A 14,705-nucleotide genomic window follows, 5' to 3' on the forward strand; every position below is an offset into this window, starting at 1 on the left:
TTTATTCTCTGAAGATTTTTCACTGGGTATAGAATTCTAGTTTGGTAGTATTTTCTTTCAGCACTTTGAAGGCATCATTCAGTGGTCTTTGGGCTTTCACTGTTACTTTATTGCTGCTCCTTTGAAGGTACTCTTTCTTTTCCATATTACTTTTAATAGTTTCTCTTCATATTTGATCCTTACCAGTTTTACTGTTTTGTTCCTGGTTGTGAAACTCTTATTTATCCTGATTGGGCTTTGCAGGGCTTCTTAAATCGGTGTGAGTATTTTTCCACCGTTGTGGCTAAATCTCATATTAATTTTGCTTCATCTTATTTCTCTTCTCCTTTTGGATTTCCAGTTACATGCATCTTCTTTGCTTTGTACTCTTTCTTCTATATTTTCATCCCTTTTCTTCTGTTCTTTATTCTGGACATTTTCCTCTAAAATATCTTCCAGTTCATTACTTTTCTCTTTGACTCTTAAAATCAGCTGTTAGATTTGGCCATTAAGTTCTTAATTTCAGCTATTGCATTTTTCATTTCTAGAGTTTTTATTTGGTTATTTTCATAGTTTTCAGTCTTCTGCCAAAATTCTCTTTTTTGTCCTTTGTATTTTGAGCATTTTAAAGAGTTATTTTAAAGTCTGCATCTACCAATGTTAACATCTAGAATTTCTATTGGCTATTTTTATTATTGTTGCCTTGTCTCCCCAGCTCAGTTCAGTCACTCAGTCGTGTCCAACTCTTTGTTACCCCATGGACTGCAGCATACCAGGCTTCCCTGTCCATCACCACCTCCTGGAGTTTACTCAAACTCAAGTCCATTGACTTGGTGATGCCATCCAACCATCTCATCCTCTGTCGTCCCCTTCTCCTCTCACCTTCAATCGTTCCCAGCATCAAGATCTTCAAATGAGTCAGTTCTTCACATCAGGTGGCCAAAGTATTGGAGTTTCAGCTTCAGCATCAGTCCTTCCTATTAATATTCAGGACTGATCTCCTCCAGGATGTACTGGTTGGATCTCCTTGCAGTCCAAGGGACTCTCAAGAGTCTTCTCCAATACCACAGTTCAAAAGCATCAGTTCTTTGGCACTCAGCTTTCTTTATAGTCTAACTCTCACATCCATACATGACCCCTGGAAAAACCATAGCCTTGACTAGACGGACCTTAGTCGGCAAAGTAATGTCCCTGCTTTTGAATATACTATCTAGGTTGGTCATAGTGTTTCTTCCAAGGAGTAAGGGTCTTTTAATTTCATGGCTGCAGTCACCATCTGCAGTGATTTTGGAGCCCCCCAAAAATGAAGTTTGTCACTGTTTCCACTGTTTTACCATCTATTTGCCATAATGGGTCCAAATGCCATGGTCTTAGTTTTCTGAATGTTGAGTTTTAAGCCAACTCTTCACTCTCCTCTTTTACTTTCATCAAGAGGTTCGTTAGTTCTTCACTTTCTACCGTAAGAGTGGTGTCATCTGCATATTTGAGGTTATTGATATTTCTCCTGGCAATCTTGATTTCAGCTTGTGCTTCATTCAGTCCAGCGTTTCTCATGATGTATTCTGCATATAAGTAAAATAAGCAGGGTGACAATATACAGCCTTGATGTACTCCTTTTCCTATGAGGAACCAGTCTGTTGTTCCATGTCCAGTTCTAACTGTTGCTTTTTGACCTACACACAGATTTCTCAGGAGGTCTGGTATTCCCATTTCTTGAAGAATTTTCCACAGTTTGTTGTGATCCACACAGTCAAAGGATTTGGCATAGTCAATAAAGCAGAAATAGATGTTTTTCTGGAACTCTCTTGCTTTTTCAATGATCCAACGGATGTTGACAATTTGATCTCTGGTTCCTCTGCCTTTTCTAAAACCAGCTTGAACATCTCGAAGTTCACGGTTCACGTACTGTTGAAGCCTGCCTTGGAGGATTTTGAGCTTTACTTTGCTAGCGTGTGAGATGAGTGCAATTGTGCGGGAGCTTGAGCATTCTACGGCCTTGCCTTTCTTTGGGATTGGAATGAAAACTGACCTCCTGTGACTGGTGCCTCCCCATGTGACTGGTTATTTTATACTATGTGACAAGTCTTTTATTTGCTAACATAGTTTGTAGAAATAAATTGTCTAGGATAATATTATTTTCCTCTAGAGAAGTTTTTTAAAAATACGTATTTATTTATTTTATTTGGCTGCACCAACTCTTAATTGTAACATGTGAGATCTTTGATCTTCATTGTGGCATGCAGGATTTTTTATTTTATTAGTTGTGGCATCTGGGATCTAGTTCTTTGATCAGGGATCAAACCTGAGGGCCCCACATTAGGAGCTTGGAATCCTAACCATTGGACCTCCAGGGAAGTCCTTGCACTGTGCATTTAATAGTTTTTGGTGGGGAGGGGAGATGGACCCACAGTGAAATGTACTACTCATGGTCAGATACTTCATGGTTCCAGAAATATTAACACAGAAAACTATGTTAATATGTCATTTAGTAAATATTTCAAATAAGCATGTTTACTGCATAAAGAAATATCATCTAAGCAAGGTAGAGATCCACTATGTAATATGTTTTAACACGTTACAGCAAACCCAGAGAAGATAAACCTTTCCCGTGACTTCGTTTCTATTTGCAATGCCTAGGAGACGTAAGTCTGGCTCCAAGCTGGCTCTTTAGAATCTCTGAATACCTTGATTATCTGATTCAATGATAGTAACAGAGTTATTCAAAGTATCCGTACTTAACTACACTAGGGAAACATGTACTATCACTGGTCATATTTTGTTGATTTAGGACGTTGGAAGTAAAATGGGAGGCAGATAGTCACGGTTCCAGACTCACTGAACAGTTCTGGAGGTGGCTTCATTTTTCTCTTTATCCAGTTGCTGCTTCACCTTTGGGGATGTGAATCAGCATGGCTGTGTGTGTTTTCTATGGCTAATTCCCAGCCAGACATCTTCAGGGTCAAGTAGTTCTTGGAGCCCATTTGTTCTCTCACATTCCTGTGGCATGAAGGGAAAAGTGGAACGGCTCCTGCCCTCTCTGTTTATGACTAATAAACAGAGCAGTTAGCAGCACTAATGGGATGTTTTCTCCTAGTCAGCCACAGACTTATTTCTCCACAGGGATCCCAAGGGTCAGGAATTCAGATAGGGCACGATGGGAAAGGCTTGCCTCTGCTATACAATGTCTAAGGCTGAGCTGGGCTGGCTCACTCAATAGCAGGCGGTTGGAATCACCCAGAGGCAGTTAATGCTTGCTAGTGGTTGGGAAATCAGTTGGGGCTATTGGCGAGAGTACATACACAGGGCATTTCCATGTGGCCTGGGCTTCCGAGGACTTCTCAGTGGTAGCATCTCAAAAGTGAGTGTCCCCAGAAATCAGAGAGTGGCTTTTTGCGACCTCGCCTCAGAGTATCACTCCTGCTGTGTTCTGCTGGTCGAGGCGATTCTATGCTGTCCCTCATTCCAAGGTAGAGGACACTGGGACTTTCTGGGCAGTCCAGTGGTTACGAACCTGTGCTTCTCCTGCAGGAGGCAAGGGTTTGATCCCTGGGTGGGGAATGAAGATCCCGCAGGTCACATGGTGAGGCCCAAAAAATAAGGAGTGATATAATAACAAACAAAATACAAAGGGAAGGGACACTGACCCCACTTCTCAATGGGAGTAATGTGAAAGAATTTGTAATTATATTTTAAAACCTCCATGCTGTGTTCCTCTTTTCTCATGGATGCAGATGAACATCCACAGAGAAAAAGAGATAAAGAACATATGTCAAACAGTTAAGGGTCATTAACTCGGAGATAGGGAAGAAGAGAGAAACTCACTTTGTGCTTTATAGATATGAATTATCTGAAATTTTTATGAGCATGTATTATTTTTGTAACCTAAAAGGCAATTCAAAATAACAAAGCAAGGGGGAAAAGACTGCAACAGGGCTCCAGAGATATGTTTTTATATGAGAACTCAAAACAACAAATAAACTGCAAGCCATAGCCCACTGCCCTCTGTCTATCCTGGTGCCTCAAGAGAACAATTATTGAGCCACCAAATCAGCCCTGATGGGGTAGTGGGATGAGTTGGAAGGAGAGTGCCCCCAGCTGGCCTGACTTACCCTAGGGTGCCGTCCGCCAGCCAGCCCGTGGTGCACACCGCTAAGGCGCAGTCCTGGACCACCCTCCGCAGCTCATCTGCAGACACCAGGTGAGCACCTCTGCTCCTGCAGGAAAGCCGCGCGGCCTCCAGTGCCAGGCCCTGAGAGCCGTTCTGAGACTCCAGCACGAAGAGCTTCCCTGTGTGAGGACAAGCACGGACACAGGCTGATTCCAGGATCCAAGGGAATTTAACCTCAGCAGACACCCCCCGGGCAAACACCTGTCAGGACTGTAGTCTCTCCCACTTGCTTAAAGACTGAAGCACAGCAACTACCACAGTGCACTCATCCCTGGGACCAGGTGATGACAATTACAATTTTTCACTCTTAAAAAAAAATTAAGTGCGCTGGCATGTTTATCTGGATAAGTCCTTCAAATCTTCCATTTAAAAAGATGCTTGGAGGCATTATTTACAATGCTTGGCAATTTCCTTGCCAAGACAAAGAAGCATCCTAACTGTCTATCAGTAGATGAATGGATAGAGAGATACACACAACGGAATACTATTCATCCATAAAAAAGAACAAAATTTTGCCATTTGCAGCAACATGGGTGGACTCCGAATGCATTATGCTAAGGGAAACACGTCAGACAAAGACAATATCACTTAAATGTGGCATCTAGAAAATACAACAAACTGGTGAATATAACAACAAAGAAGCAGACTCGCAGATACAGAGAGCAAAGCAGTGGGGGGATGAAAGGGGGAGGGGAGGTGCGGGGAGGGGCACAAACCACTGAGTGTCAGACAGGCTCAAGCATGTGCTGCACAACACAGGGAGTATAGCCAGTATTTTGTAACATCTGTAAATGCAGGGCCAGGGACTGCAGCACTCCAGGCTTCTTGTCCATCACCAACTCCCGGAGTTCACTCAAACTCATGTCCATCCAGTCAGTGATGCCACTCAACCATCTCATCCTTTGTCATCCCCTTCTCCTCCCACCTTCAATCTTTCCCAGCATCAGGGTCTTTTCCAATGAGTCAGTTCTTCACATCAGGTGGCCAAAGTATTGGAGTTTCAGCTTTAGCATCAGTCCTTCCAATGAACACCCAGGACTGATCTCCTTTAGGATGGACTGGATGGATCTCCTTGCAGTCCAAGGGACTCTCAAGAGTCTTCTCCAGCACCACAGTTCAAAAGCATCAATTCTTCGGCGCTCACCTTTCTTTATAGTCCAACTCTCACATCCATACGTGACTATGGGAAAAACCATAGCTTTGACTAGGAGGATCTTTGTCAGCATAGTAACATCCCTGCTTTTTAATATGCTGTGTAGGTTGGTCATAGTGTTTCTTCCAAGGAGCAAGCGTCTTTTAATTTCATCGCTGCAGTCACCATCTTCAGTGATTTTGGAGCCCAAGAAAATAAATTATCTCACTGTTTCCCCATCTATTTGCCATGAAGTGATGGAACCAAATGTCATGATCTTAATTTTTTGAATGTTGAGTTTTAAGCCAACTTTTTCACTTTCCTCTTTCACTTTCATCAAGAGGCTCTTTAGTTCATCTTCACTTTCTGCCATAATGGTAGTGTCTTCTGCGTATCTGAGGTTATTGATACGTCTCTCTGCAATCTTGATTCCAGCTTATGCTTCATCCAGACTGGCGTTTTGCATGATGTACTCTGCATAGAAGTGAAATAAGCAGGGTAACAATATAGAGCCTTGATGTTCTCCTTTTCCAATTTGGAACCAGTCTATTGTTCCATATCTGGTTCTAACTGTTGCTTCTTGACCTGCATACAGATTTCTCAGGAGGCAGGTCAGGTGGTCTGGTATTCATCTCTTGAAGAATTTTCCACAGTTTGTTGTGATTCACACAGTTAAAGGCTTTGGTGCAGTCAATAAAGCAGAAGTAGATGTTTTTCTGGAACTCTCTTGTTTTTTCTATGATCCAATGGATGTTGGCAATTTGATCTGTGTTTCCTCTGCATTTTCTAAATCCAGCTTGAAGACCTGGAAGTTCTTGGTTCACGTACTGCTGAAGCCTCACTTGAAGGACTTCGAGGATTACTTTGCGACCGTGTGAGATGAGTGCAATATGTGCGAGAGTTTGAACATTCTTTGGCATCGCCATTCTTTGGGATTGGAATGAAAACTGACCTTTCCCAATCCTGTGGCCACTGCAGAGTTATCTTTGCTGGTATATTGAGTGCAGCACTTTAACAGCATCATATTTTAGGATTTGAAATAGCTCCGCTGAAATTCCATCACCTTCAATAGCTATGTTTGTAGTAGTGCTTCCTAAGGTCCACTTGATTTCACATTCCAGGATGTCTGGACAAAACATGGTCTAGTGGAGAAAGGAATGCAAACCATTTCAGTATTCTTGCCTTGAGAACCCCATGAACATATGGACAGGCAAGAAGATATGACACTGCAAGATGAACTCCCCAGGTCAGTAGGTGCCCAGAATGCTACTGGAGATCAGTGGAGAACTAACTCCAGAAAGAATGAAGAGACACAGCCAAAGTGAAAACAACGCCCACTTGTGGCTGTGACTGGTGATGGAAGTAAAGTTCAATGCTGTAAAGAATAATACTGCATAGGAACCTGGAAAGTTAAGTCCATGAATCAAGGTAAATTGGAAGTGGTCACACAGGAGATGGCAAGAGTAAACATTGACATTTTAGGAATCAGTGAAGTAAAATGGACTGGAATGGGTGTATTTAACTCAGATGACCATTATATATACCACTGTGGGCAAGAATCCCTTAGAAGAAACAAAGTAGCTCTCATAGTCAACAAAAGAGTCTGAAATGCAATACTTGGGTGCAATCTCAAAAACAACAGAATGATCTCTGTTCATTTCCAAGGCAAACCATTCAATATCACGGTAATCCAAGTCTATGCCCCAACCAGTAATGCTGAAGAAGCTGAAGTTGAATGGTTCTGTGAAGATCTACAAGACGTTCTAGAACTAACACCCAAAAAAGATGTCCTTTTCATTATAGGGGACTAGAATGCAAAAGTAGGAAGTTTAGAGATACCTGGAATAACAGGCAAGTTTGGCCTTGGAGTACAGAATGAAGCTGGACAGAGGCTAATAGAGTTTTGCCAAGAGAACACACTGGTCATAGCAAAAAATCTTCTTTCAGCAACACAAGAGAAGACTCTATACATGGACATCACTAGATGGTCAATACCAAAATCAGATTGATTATGTTCTTTGCAGCCGAAGGTGGGGAAGCTCTATACAGTCAGCAAAAACAAGACCGGGAGCTAACTGTGGCTCAGATCATGAACTCCTTATTGCCAAATTGAAGAAAGTAGGGGAAATCAGTGGATCATTCAGGTATGACCTTAATTAAATCCCTTACGATTATACAGTGGAAGCGACAGATTCAAGGGACTGGATCTGATAGAGTGCTTGAAGAACTATGGATGGAGGTTCGTGTTTGTACAGGAGGCAGTGATCAAGACCATCCCCAAGAAAAAGAAAAAGAAATGCAAAAAGGCAAAATGGTTGTCTGAGGAGGTCTTACAAATAGCTGAGAAAAGAAGAGAAGCTAAAGGCAAAGCAGAAAAGGAAAGATATACTCATCTGGATGCAGAGTTCCAAAGAATAGCAAGGACAGGTAAGAAAGCCTTCCTCAGTGATCAGTGCAGAGAAATGTAGGAAAACCATAGGATGGGAAAGACTAGAGACCTCTCAAGGAAATCAGAGATACCAAGAGAACATTTCATGCAAAGATGGGCTCAATAAAGGACAGAAATGGTATGGACCTAACAGAAGCAGAAGGTATTAAGAAGAGGTGGCAAGAATACACAGAAGACTATACAGAAAGATCTTCACGACCCAGATAACCATGATGGTGTGATCACTCATCTGTAAATGGAAAGTAACCTTCAAAATTGTATAAAAATCAAAATACTGAATAAAAACAAATTAAAAGGCATCTTACAAACAGTGTATGCTAAGGCTAAGTGTCCTAGGTTCCCCTGGGTAGGGTCACTTGGTGTCCAAGGCCCTGATTCAGCCTCAGCTCTGCCTTCCTCTGCTGCCCGGCCCTGGAGGGTGACCTCACACCCAGCAGGTTGCTTCCCTCCTGTCTCAGGACATCGTCACTTCCCACGATGAGTGTGCTTGTGTTTGCTGCGTTTCTCCCCACCGGCCAAGAGAGCAGTAGCCTCGTCTCTTGCACCCTGGCCGCCGGCACTACATCAATCTACGCGCAAAAAGCCTCAAGAGACATAGGGAGATGGGCAGAACAGGACGTGAACTCAGGAGAGGTGAAAGCTGAGTCTAAAGGCAAAGGACAGCGTTAGGCAAGAAAACCATGGTGCAGGAGGGAGTGCTGGGGCCCCCAGCAACCTCCTGAAGGGACCAAGTCAAGACCCTGTCAAATCTAAGGTAAAGGCAGGGAGAAAAAGCCCACCTAAAATGTCACGTTTCACTTCCGTCAGCAAAATTACCATAAATTATTGATCTTAATCAAAGAAACTTAGCAGTCGTCTACTGCAAAATTACTACCACAAACACAGTAATCTGCCGAGCTTTGGAGGCAAAAGCTATAATAAAAGAAATGCAAAAACTTCTCACAGTAAACATACCTGTAGGTGACTGGGGTTCCCTCAGACATGGTACCAGTATGCAGAAAACGGCCTGAATAACTATATTAATCCTTGATAGTCCTACCTGAAGAAGCAAGCATGCACCCTCAAGACACTTTTGTATCAGTAGCATTTGTGTATCTGGAAAAAAAGGGCTATGAAACTAGACACAGGTTTTGATGGTCAAACCCCGGAGATAAAAGTGAAAGCCAAGGGTTCACATGATGCAAGAAGTCTGACAGCCCTCGCTTCCCTGCTCCAGCTCTGCTACAAGCACACGTGACTCTGAGAGTCTGCGACGTTCACCTCTCAAGATGAAAGAGGGGACAAGGGTCAACTATACCCCCTCCCCTCATTCTGAAGACTGCTGGAGGAGTCCTCTTGGTGCTAGGAGCTTATTTACAAAACAAAAATAGACTCGCAGACACAGAAAACAAACTTATATGGTTACCAAAAAGGATGCCCTCATCCTTTTTGAGGGAGGAGACAAATTAGGAGTTTGGGATTAATATACATAAAACAGATTAACAACAAAGACCTACTATGTAACACAGGGAGCTATATTCAATATAGTGTAATAACCTATAATAGAAAACACTATTAAAAAGTGAATCACTTTGCTCTATACCTGAAACTAATACAACACTGTAAATTAACTATACTTCAATTTAAAAAATGGTTAGAATACAAAAACTGAAAAATAGATTAGCAGAGAGCAATACCTCCCAACTTGATCTAGGAGGCCACCATTGCCCTAATGCCAAACCCAGACAAAAGACACAAGAAAAGAAAATTATAGGTCATTATCTCTCATAAATATAGACACAAAAATCCTCAACAAAAATGCCAGCAAACAAAGTCCAGCAGAATTAAAAAAAAAAAAAGAATTATACACTCTGACTATGTGGGATCTATCCCAGGAAGGTTGACTTATACCCCCAAATCAATTAACGTAATACCAGTATTACGTTATCAGTAGAATAAAGGACAAAAACTACATGATCATCTCAATAGATACAGAAAGGTACTTGACAAAATTCAATACCTTTTCAACAAACTAGGAATGAAGAGGAATTTCTTCAACCTGATAAAAGCATCTACAACAATCCCATAGCTGACATTACACTTGATGGTGAAGTGCTGAGTGCCTTCTGCTATGATCCTTGTCAACAAGGATTATCCACTCTTGCCACGTCTATTCAACCCTGTACTGGCAGTTCTCTCCAAGGCAATTAGGCAAGAAAATGAAATAAAAAGCATCCAGACTGGAAAAAAGAAAAATGTATCTGCAAACGACATAATCTTGGAATGTAGAAAATCCTAAGGAATCCACTAAAAAACTACTAGAACTAGTTCAGTATTTATACTTCAGTGAATATGTGGAGAAACTAAAGTAGGTCATCTTGCTATAAAATCTTTCCCTAGGATTGCATTTACACACATCATTTCACAGACCATCTTGAGATGATGACTCACATTTTTCTCTTCAGTCCAGACCCGTTCTGTTCACCCCAGCCTTCTCTCCACCTCCAGCCTCTCTCACCTGGACAAGTGAAATACCATCCTGTATGGTCTCTCCACATCCAGTCTTGCCCTGGTCCTATCCATTCTTCCTGCTCTCAGGATGAGCTTCTAAAAATGCAAACCTGATCAGTCACTCTACTATTGGAAGCCATTCAGTGGTTTCCTTTCCATTTGCGGATTGAAACAAAACTCGGCCCCTTGTCAATTCTCCTAGCATCATCTCAAACTACTTCCACCTTGGGCTCTGGACTCCAGAACTCCGTTTCTTATCACATGTCCCATTTCCTCTGTGACTCACAGTTTCTTTGTACATCGTTTTCTATTCAGATCCCTCTTCTTCCCCCCTTTGCCTGGTCAGCTCTTGCTCATCTTGCAGACCCTCCTACGCCAAATGAAAAAAATCTCCTAATACATGCTGTCATAGTACTTCTGTCTTTTAATCTTATCAGAACTGCAGTTTCACATTTTGTTCACATAATTATTTGCTTAATGAGTCTCTTCCCCCCACTGGATTTTTTTTTCTTTTGCTGGGCCACAGCTTAGCAGAAGCATGTGGAATCTTTTCGTTGCAGCACAAGGGATCTTTAGTTGCACCATGTGGGATCTAGTTCCCTGACGAGGGATTGAACCTGGGACCCTGCAATGGGAGCATGGAGTCTTAGCCACCAGGGAAGTCCCTCCCCCGTTGGATTTTAAGCTCCCTGATAACAAGGACCTTTTTCTCCTTGCCATTCTATCCTCAACAGCAAGGGTAGTAACCTAGCATAAGGTAGACACTCAAATTACTTGTTGAATTAATGATCTTTTCCTGCAGTCATTACCCAAACACAGTTAATCTGCATCCAGTTAATGAGAAGATTTTTTTTCAGTTTCAAAAGTATTTTAAAATTACAGTAGCAGGTCTCTTGTATGTATAAGATACATATCTAATTAGTCCAATGGAAAACTAAATGTTTGTCATTTGAGTTTGACTTATTTTTTAATAGGCCTATGGAATTTCTAATAACACCAACTTCTCTCTTCAAATGTCCTAACACATCAGGTTAGCTGCACATTTCATCTTGCTCCTTCCATCCCTGTAGAACACAAATCCCTGAGTGTGAAAAGTGGTGGTAGTTAAGCATACATTTAGTAAAGAAAAGATTCCTTTCATAAATAGATTCTAATTTCTTCAGTGGCTCTGCTATAAAAGTTGGAGCTCAGCAACTGGAGTTTCTTGAAAGCAAAGGTACCTATAGTTCGCCATCGGGGAAGAAGGGAGAAGAAAAGGAGAAAAGGGAGAAATGGAGGCATTTCTGGCAAGTGTTAACAAGAAAAGGGGGATAGGGAAGGACAGAGGAGCCCGGTGTGCTTCAGTCCATGGGGTGGCAGCGAGTCAGACACAACTTAGCAACTGAACAACAGCCAGGCTTGGTGCTTTCTCCTTGTCTGATGATATTTCTGTCTTAAATTTTCTATGACCCAAATCAAGCCACATCCATATCCATACGGCTCCATATCCATCTGGCATTCCACTTAAGCACTTATAATGGGGTGAAATGAAAGTCTCATGGATTGCAGGATATTTCTTTAAAAGGAAATAAAATGGGTACAATAGTATACATTGTTCAAAAGTTAGTACCAGCTCCAATGTATTCTAGTTGCATTCTTTAAAATCAGCTTAATTTTTCATGACTCTATGTTAGGCCAAAAACTACTACAGCAAAGAACTAAGAGTGGCTTGGCTGCTTATAGGGACGGGATTTCTTTGGGGGTGATGAAAATACTCAGAAATTAGAGAGTAGTGATGGTTGTAAAACAAAATGACTATATTAAAAAACACTTGAATTGCGCATTTTAAAACAGTAAATTGTACATGAATTTTATCTTAATTAAAAATTAACAGTGTTCACTAGAAGCTTTCAAAGTTAACAGTGTTTGTTTGTTTTTTTCTCACACACTCTCTCTGAGAATATGGAGAAATAAGACACTGACCTTAATTATGAGCAACGAGTCCTACAATCTGGCACTTAAGACAAAACTTCTAAGATAATACCTGGAGGTTTTCCTCTGGCTTTCTCTTTTCCCTAACCACTGTGCTTCTTTTTTGTCAAATCTTCTTTCACCCAATTTGTTTGCTAAATAGTGATGACATATTAAGATATACAAAGCATCCTGAATCAGCCAAGGGTTTTTTTTACTTCATCAACCTAACTTGTCCCAAGCTTGATTTACTAAAAATCCCTCATGGATGTGAGAACTCATGGCTTCTTTTTCATCATATCCTTCTGCACAAATCAATAGGGATTTTGTTTCAAAATCAAAAGACAGCTAAATTAGCTTTTTGAAACTGAACTGATCTAAGGTGGTGATTCTGCTAATTTAAGAGAAGTACTGAAAGCTGAATTCAGGTTCAACAAACGAACAAAAAGATGGGTCAATTCTCAAAAATCTGCAATAATCTGGTTTTTACCTATTTTTCCAGCTTCTTGTGGAAGGACAGCCTCACCTTGAACTTTGCACTCTAGCCACTCTATCATTTATCCCATTTCCCCTGCCATTCACAGGGCCTTTGCACGTGCCGTCGTCTCTCCCCAGTATATTCTCCTCTCTCTTTCGCCTAGCTGATTTCCTCTCATCTTTCAGCTCTCGCTGGACCAAGCCAAAACTACGAGGGGGTCCTGTAATCACCGGCGGTGCATAGGAGCACATTTAATAGACGTGGGAAATCGTATCTCTGCAGCGGAGGTTCCAGGCACCCTAGACGTGATGTCATTTCACAGACTTTTCAAGGAGATCTTGGAAAGCTAGCGGCAGGGCTGTGAGATCAAGGCACAGGCTTTCTCCGGCGCGCGCCCCGCAGGAAGGGGTGGTTGAGGGGCTCCGGGGCGCGTTTCGGCTCGAGGCTACTCGAGGAGCCGGGAGAGGGGACGCAGGGTGGCAGGACGGCCGCTCGCCTCGTTCTCGCCCCAGATGGCCGTGCTCTGGGCTCGTCCCAGGGGGCAGCCCAGGCGAGCTTCGCTTTCCCCACCGAGACCCTATGAGCCACCCGGGGCCCGCCGCCTCGTGGACGCTCCACGGACACTCACCATTCGCCGGCGTGGAGAGGCGCGGCAGGCCAAGAAGGAGCAGCGCCGCCGCCCAGAGCCGGGCGCCGGGGCCGGGTCCCTCGGCAGCCATGGTGCGGGCGTCCGTGGGCCCGCAGCTGGAGCGCGGGCTCCGACCGCGCTGAGATCCCGCTGCCCGCGCCGCTGCCCGGCGCGCGCCCCTCGGCTCCGCGCGCTGCGCTGTGTTCGCGCGTCGCAGGCTTAGCCCCGCGCACGCAGAGAGGGGGGAGCGCGGCGGGCCTGGGAGGCTGGGGACGCCGGAGCCGCAGCGCGGGGGCCCAAACTCCCGGGGGTCTCGTCGGCGGCGCCGGGGAGGCGGCGGCAGCCCGGCTCCGCCTTCGCGCTGGGCACCTGGAGGTCTCGGTGCCAAAGGAGGCTGCGCCGGACGGACGGCAGGCTCCCAGGGCGCCTCCCGGACGAAGGGGAAGGGCTTGAGGAGGCGGGAGACCGGAGCACCGGCTTCAGGGAATCCCCGCCTGCCTGGGGACCCGCTGAGACAGGGGGACGCGGTCTTGAGAGGCCTAGCCCCTCCAGGAGGACCGGGAAAAGTCGGCTGCCTAACTCTGTCCTCTGCTTCTTGACTTTGCAGCTGGGGTCCTCCTGGAGTGGATTTTTTTTTTTTTTTTTAAGAAAACTAACTGGCCAAGCTCATTCCGAGGAGTGACACGCACTGACTAGTGAGACTCCTTTTCCCCTAAAAGGCCTGACAGTCATTCACGTGTAAGTGTAAATGAATTTACTGAACTGTTCATCTTCTAACAGCTAGCTGGTAAGCTGAGGAGTGAGAATTCACACGTCTGGGCTGGAGGGGACCTTCTGACGCCTGGTGATCGCTGAGAACAGTGGGGAGGGGACAGGAGGCGCCTGTAGGAGGAGCTGCGCTTTGCTTGCTTCAGGAACTGCGCCTGCCACCGTTTTTTTAGAATAGTCCATTGGATATTACTAGCGAATCCGAATGACATTTTCAAGTTTGCCTTTATTCAGGCCCTGGCTTCGCCTGGCCTGATTTGGAGACATAGCATGCTCTAAAGGTTTAATTGGTACTATTGTTTTAGAGAACTGTTTGGTTATTTCATATAAAGTGAAAATACACCTCCCCAAAGACAGAGAATTCCACTCCTGGGTGTATATTAAAAAAAAAAAAAAAGTGAATGTCCACAAAAAGATTTATACTCAAATTTCATAGCACCTTTAGTCACAATAGCTAAAAACTGGGAGCAACCCACATGTCATCCATTGACTGAATAGAAAAACAAACTGTATTACGTTTATGCAATAGAATACCCTTCATCAATTAGAGGAAGTAAATATTGATGCAGTCAATCACATGGATGAATCTTGAAGATATGATGAGTGAAAGAAGATTTAGCAGAAGAGTTCTTACTGTACAGGGGACCACCAGGCAAGTCCCTG

General features: G+C 43.5%; 1 protein-coding gene across 1 annotated transcript in view; it reads right to left on the reverse strand.

Annotated features, from left to right (window-relative positions):
• SUSD5 (sushi domain containing 5) overlaps window positions 1-13,837 on the reverse strand; it is a 47,183-nt gene extending 33,346 nt beyond the window's left edge. The window contains exons 1-2 of the mRNA XM_069561334.1: window positions 13,275-13,837; window positions 4,089-4,266 (exon numbers count right to left, since the gene is read on the reverse strand). Of these exons, the coding sequence (XP_069417435.1) occupies window positions 4,089-4,266; window positions 13,275-13,365 (269 nt within the window). The 5' untranslated portion in view covers window positions 13,366-13,837. The remainder of the gene's footprint in view (window positions 1-4,088; window positions 4,267-13,274) is intronic.
• Between the last annotated feature and the right edge of the window lie 868 nt (window positions 13,838-14,705).

Source organism: Ovis canadensis, chromosome 19 (assembly GCF_042477335.2).
Source record: "Ovis canadensis isolate MfBH-ARS-UI-01 breed Bighorn chromosome 19, ARS-UI_OviCan_v2, whole genome shotgun sequence".
Taxonomy (NCBI): domain Eukaryota; kingdom Metazoa; phylum Chordata; class Mammalia; order Artiodactyla; family Bovidae; genus Ovis; species Ovis canadensis.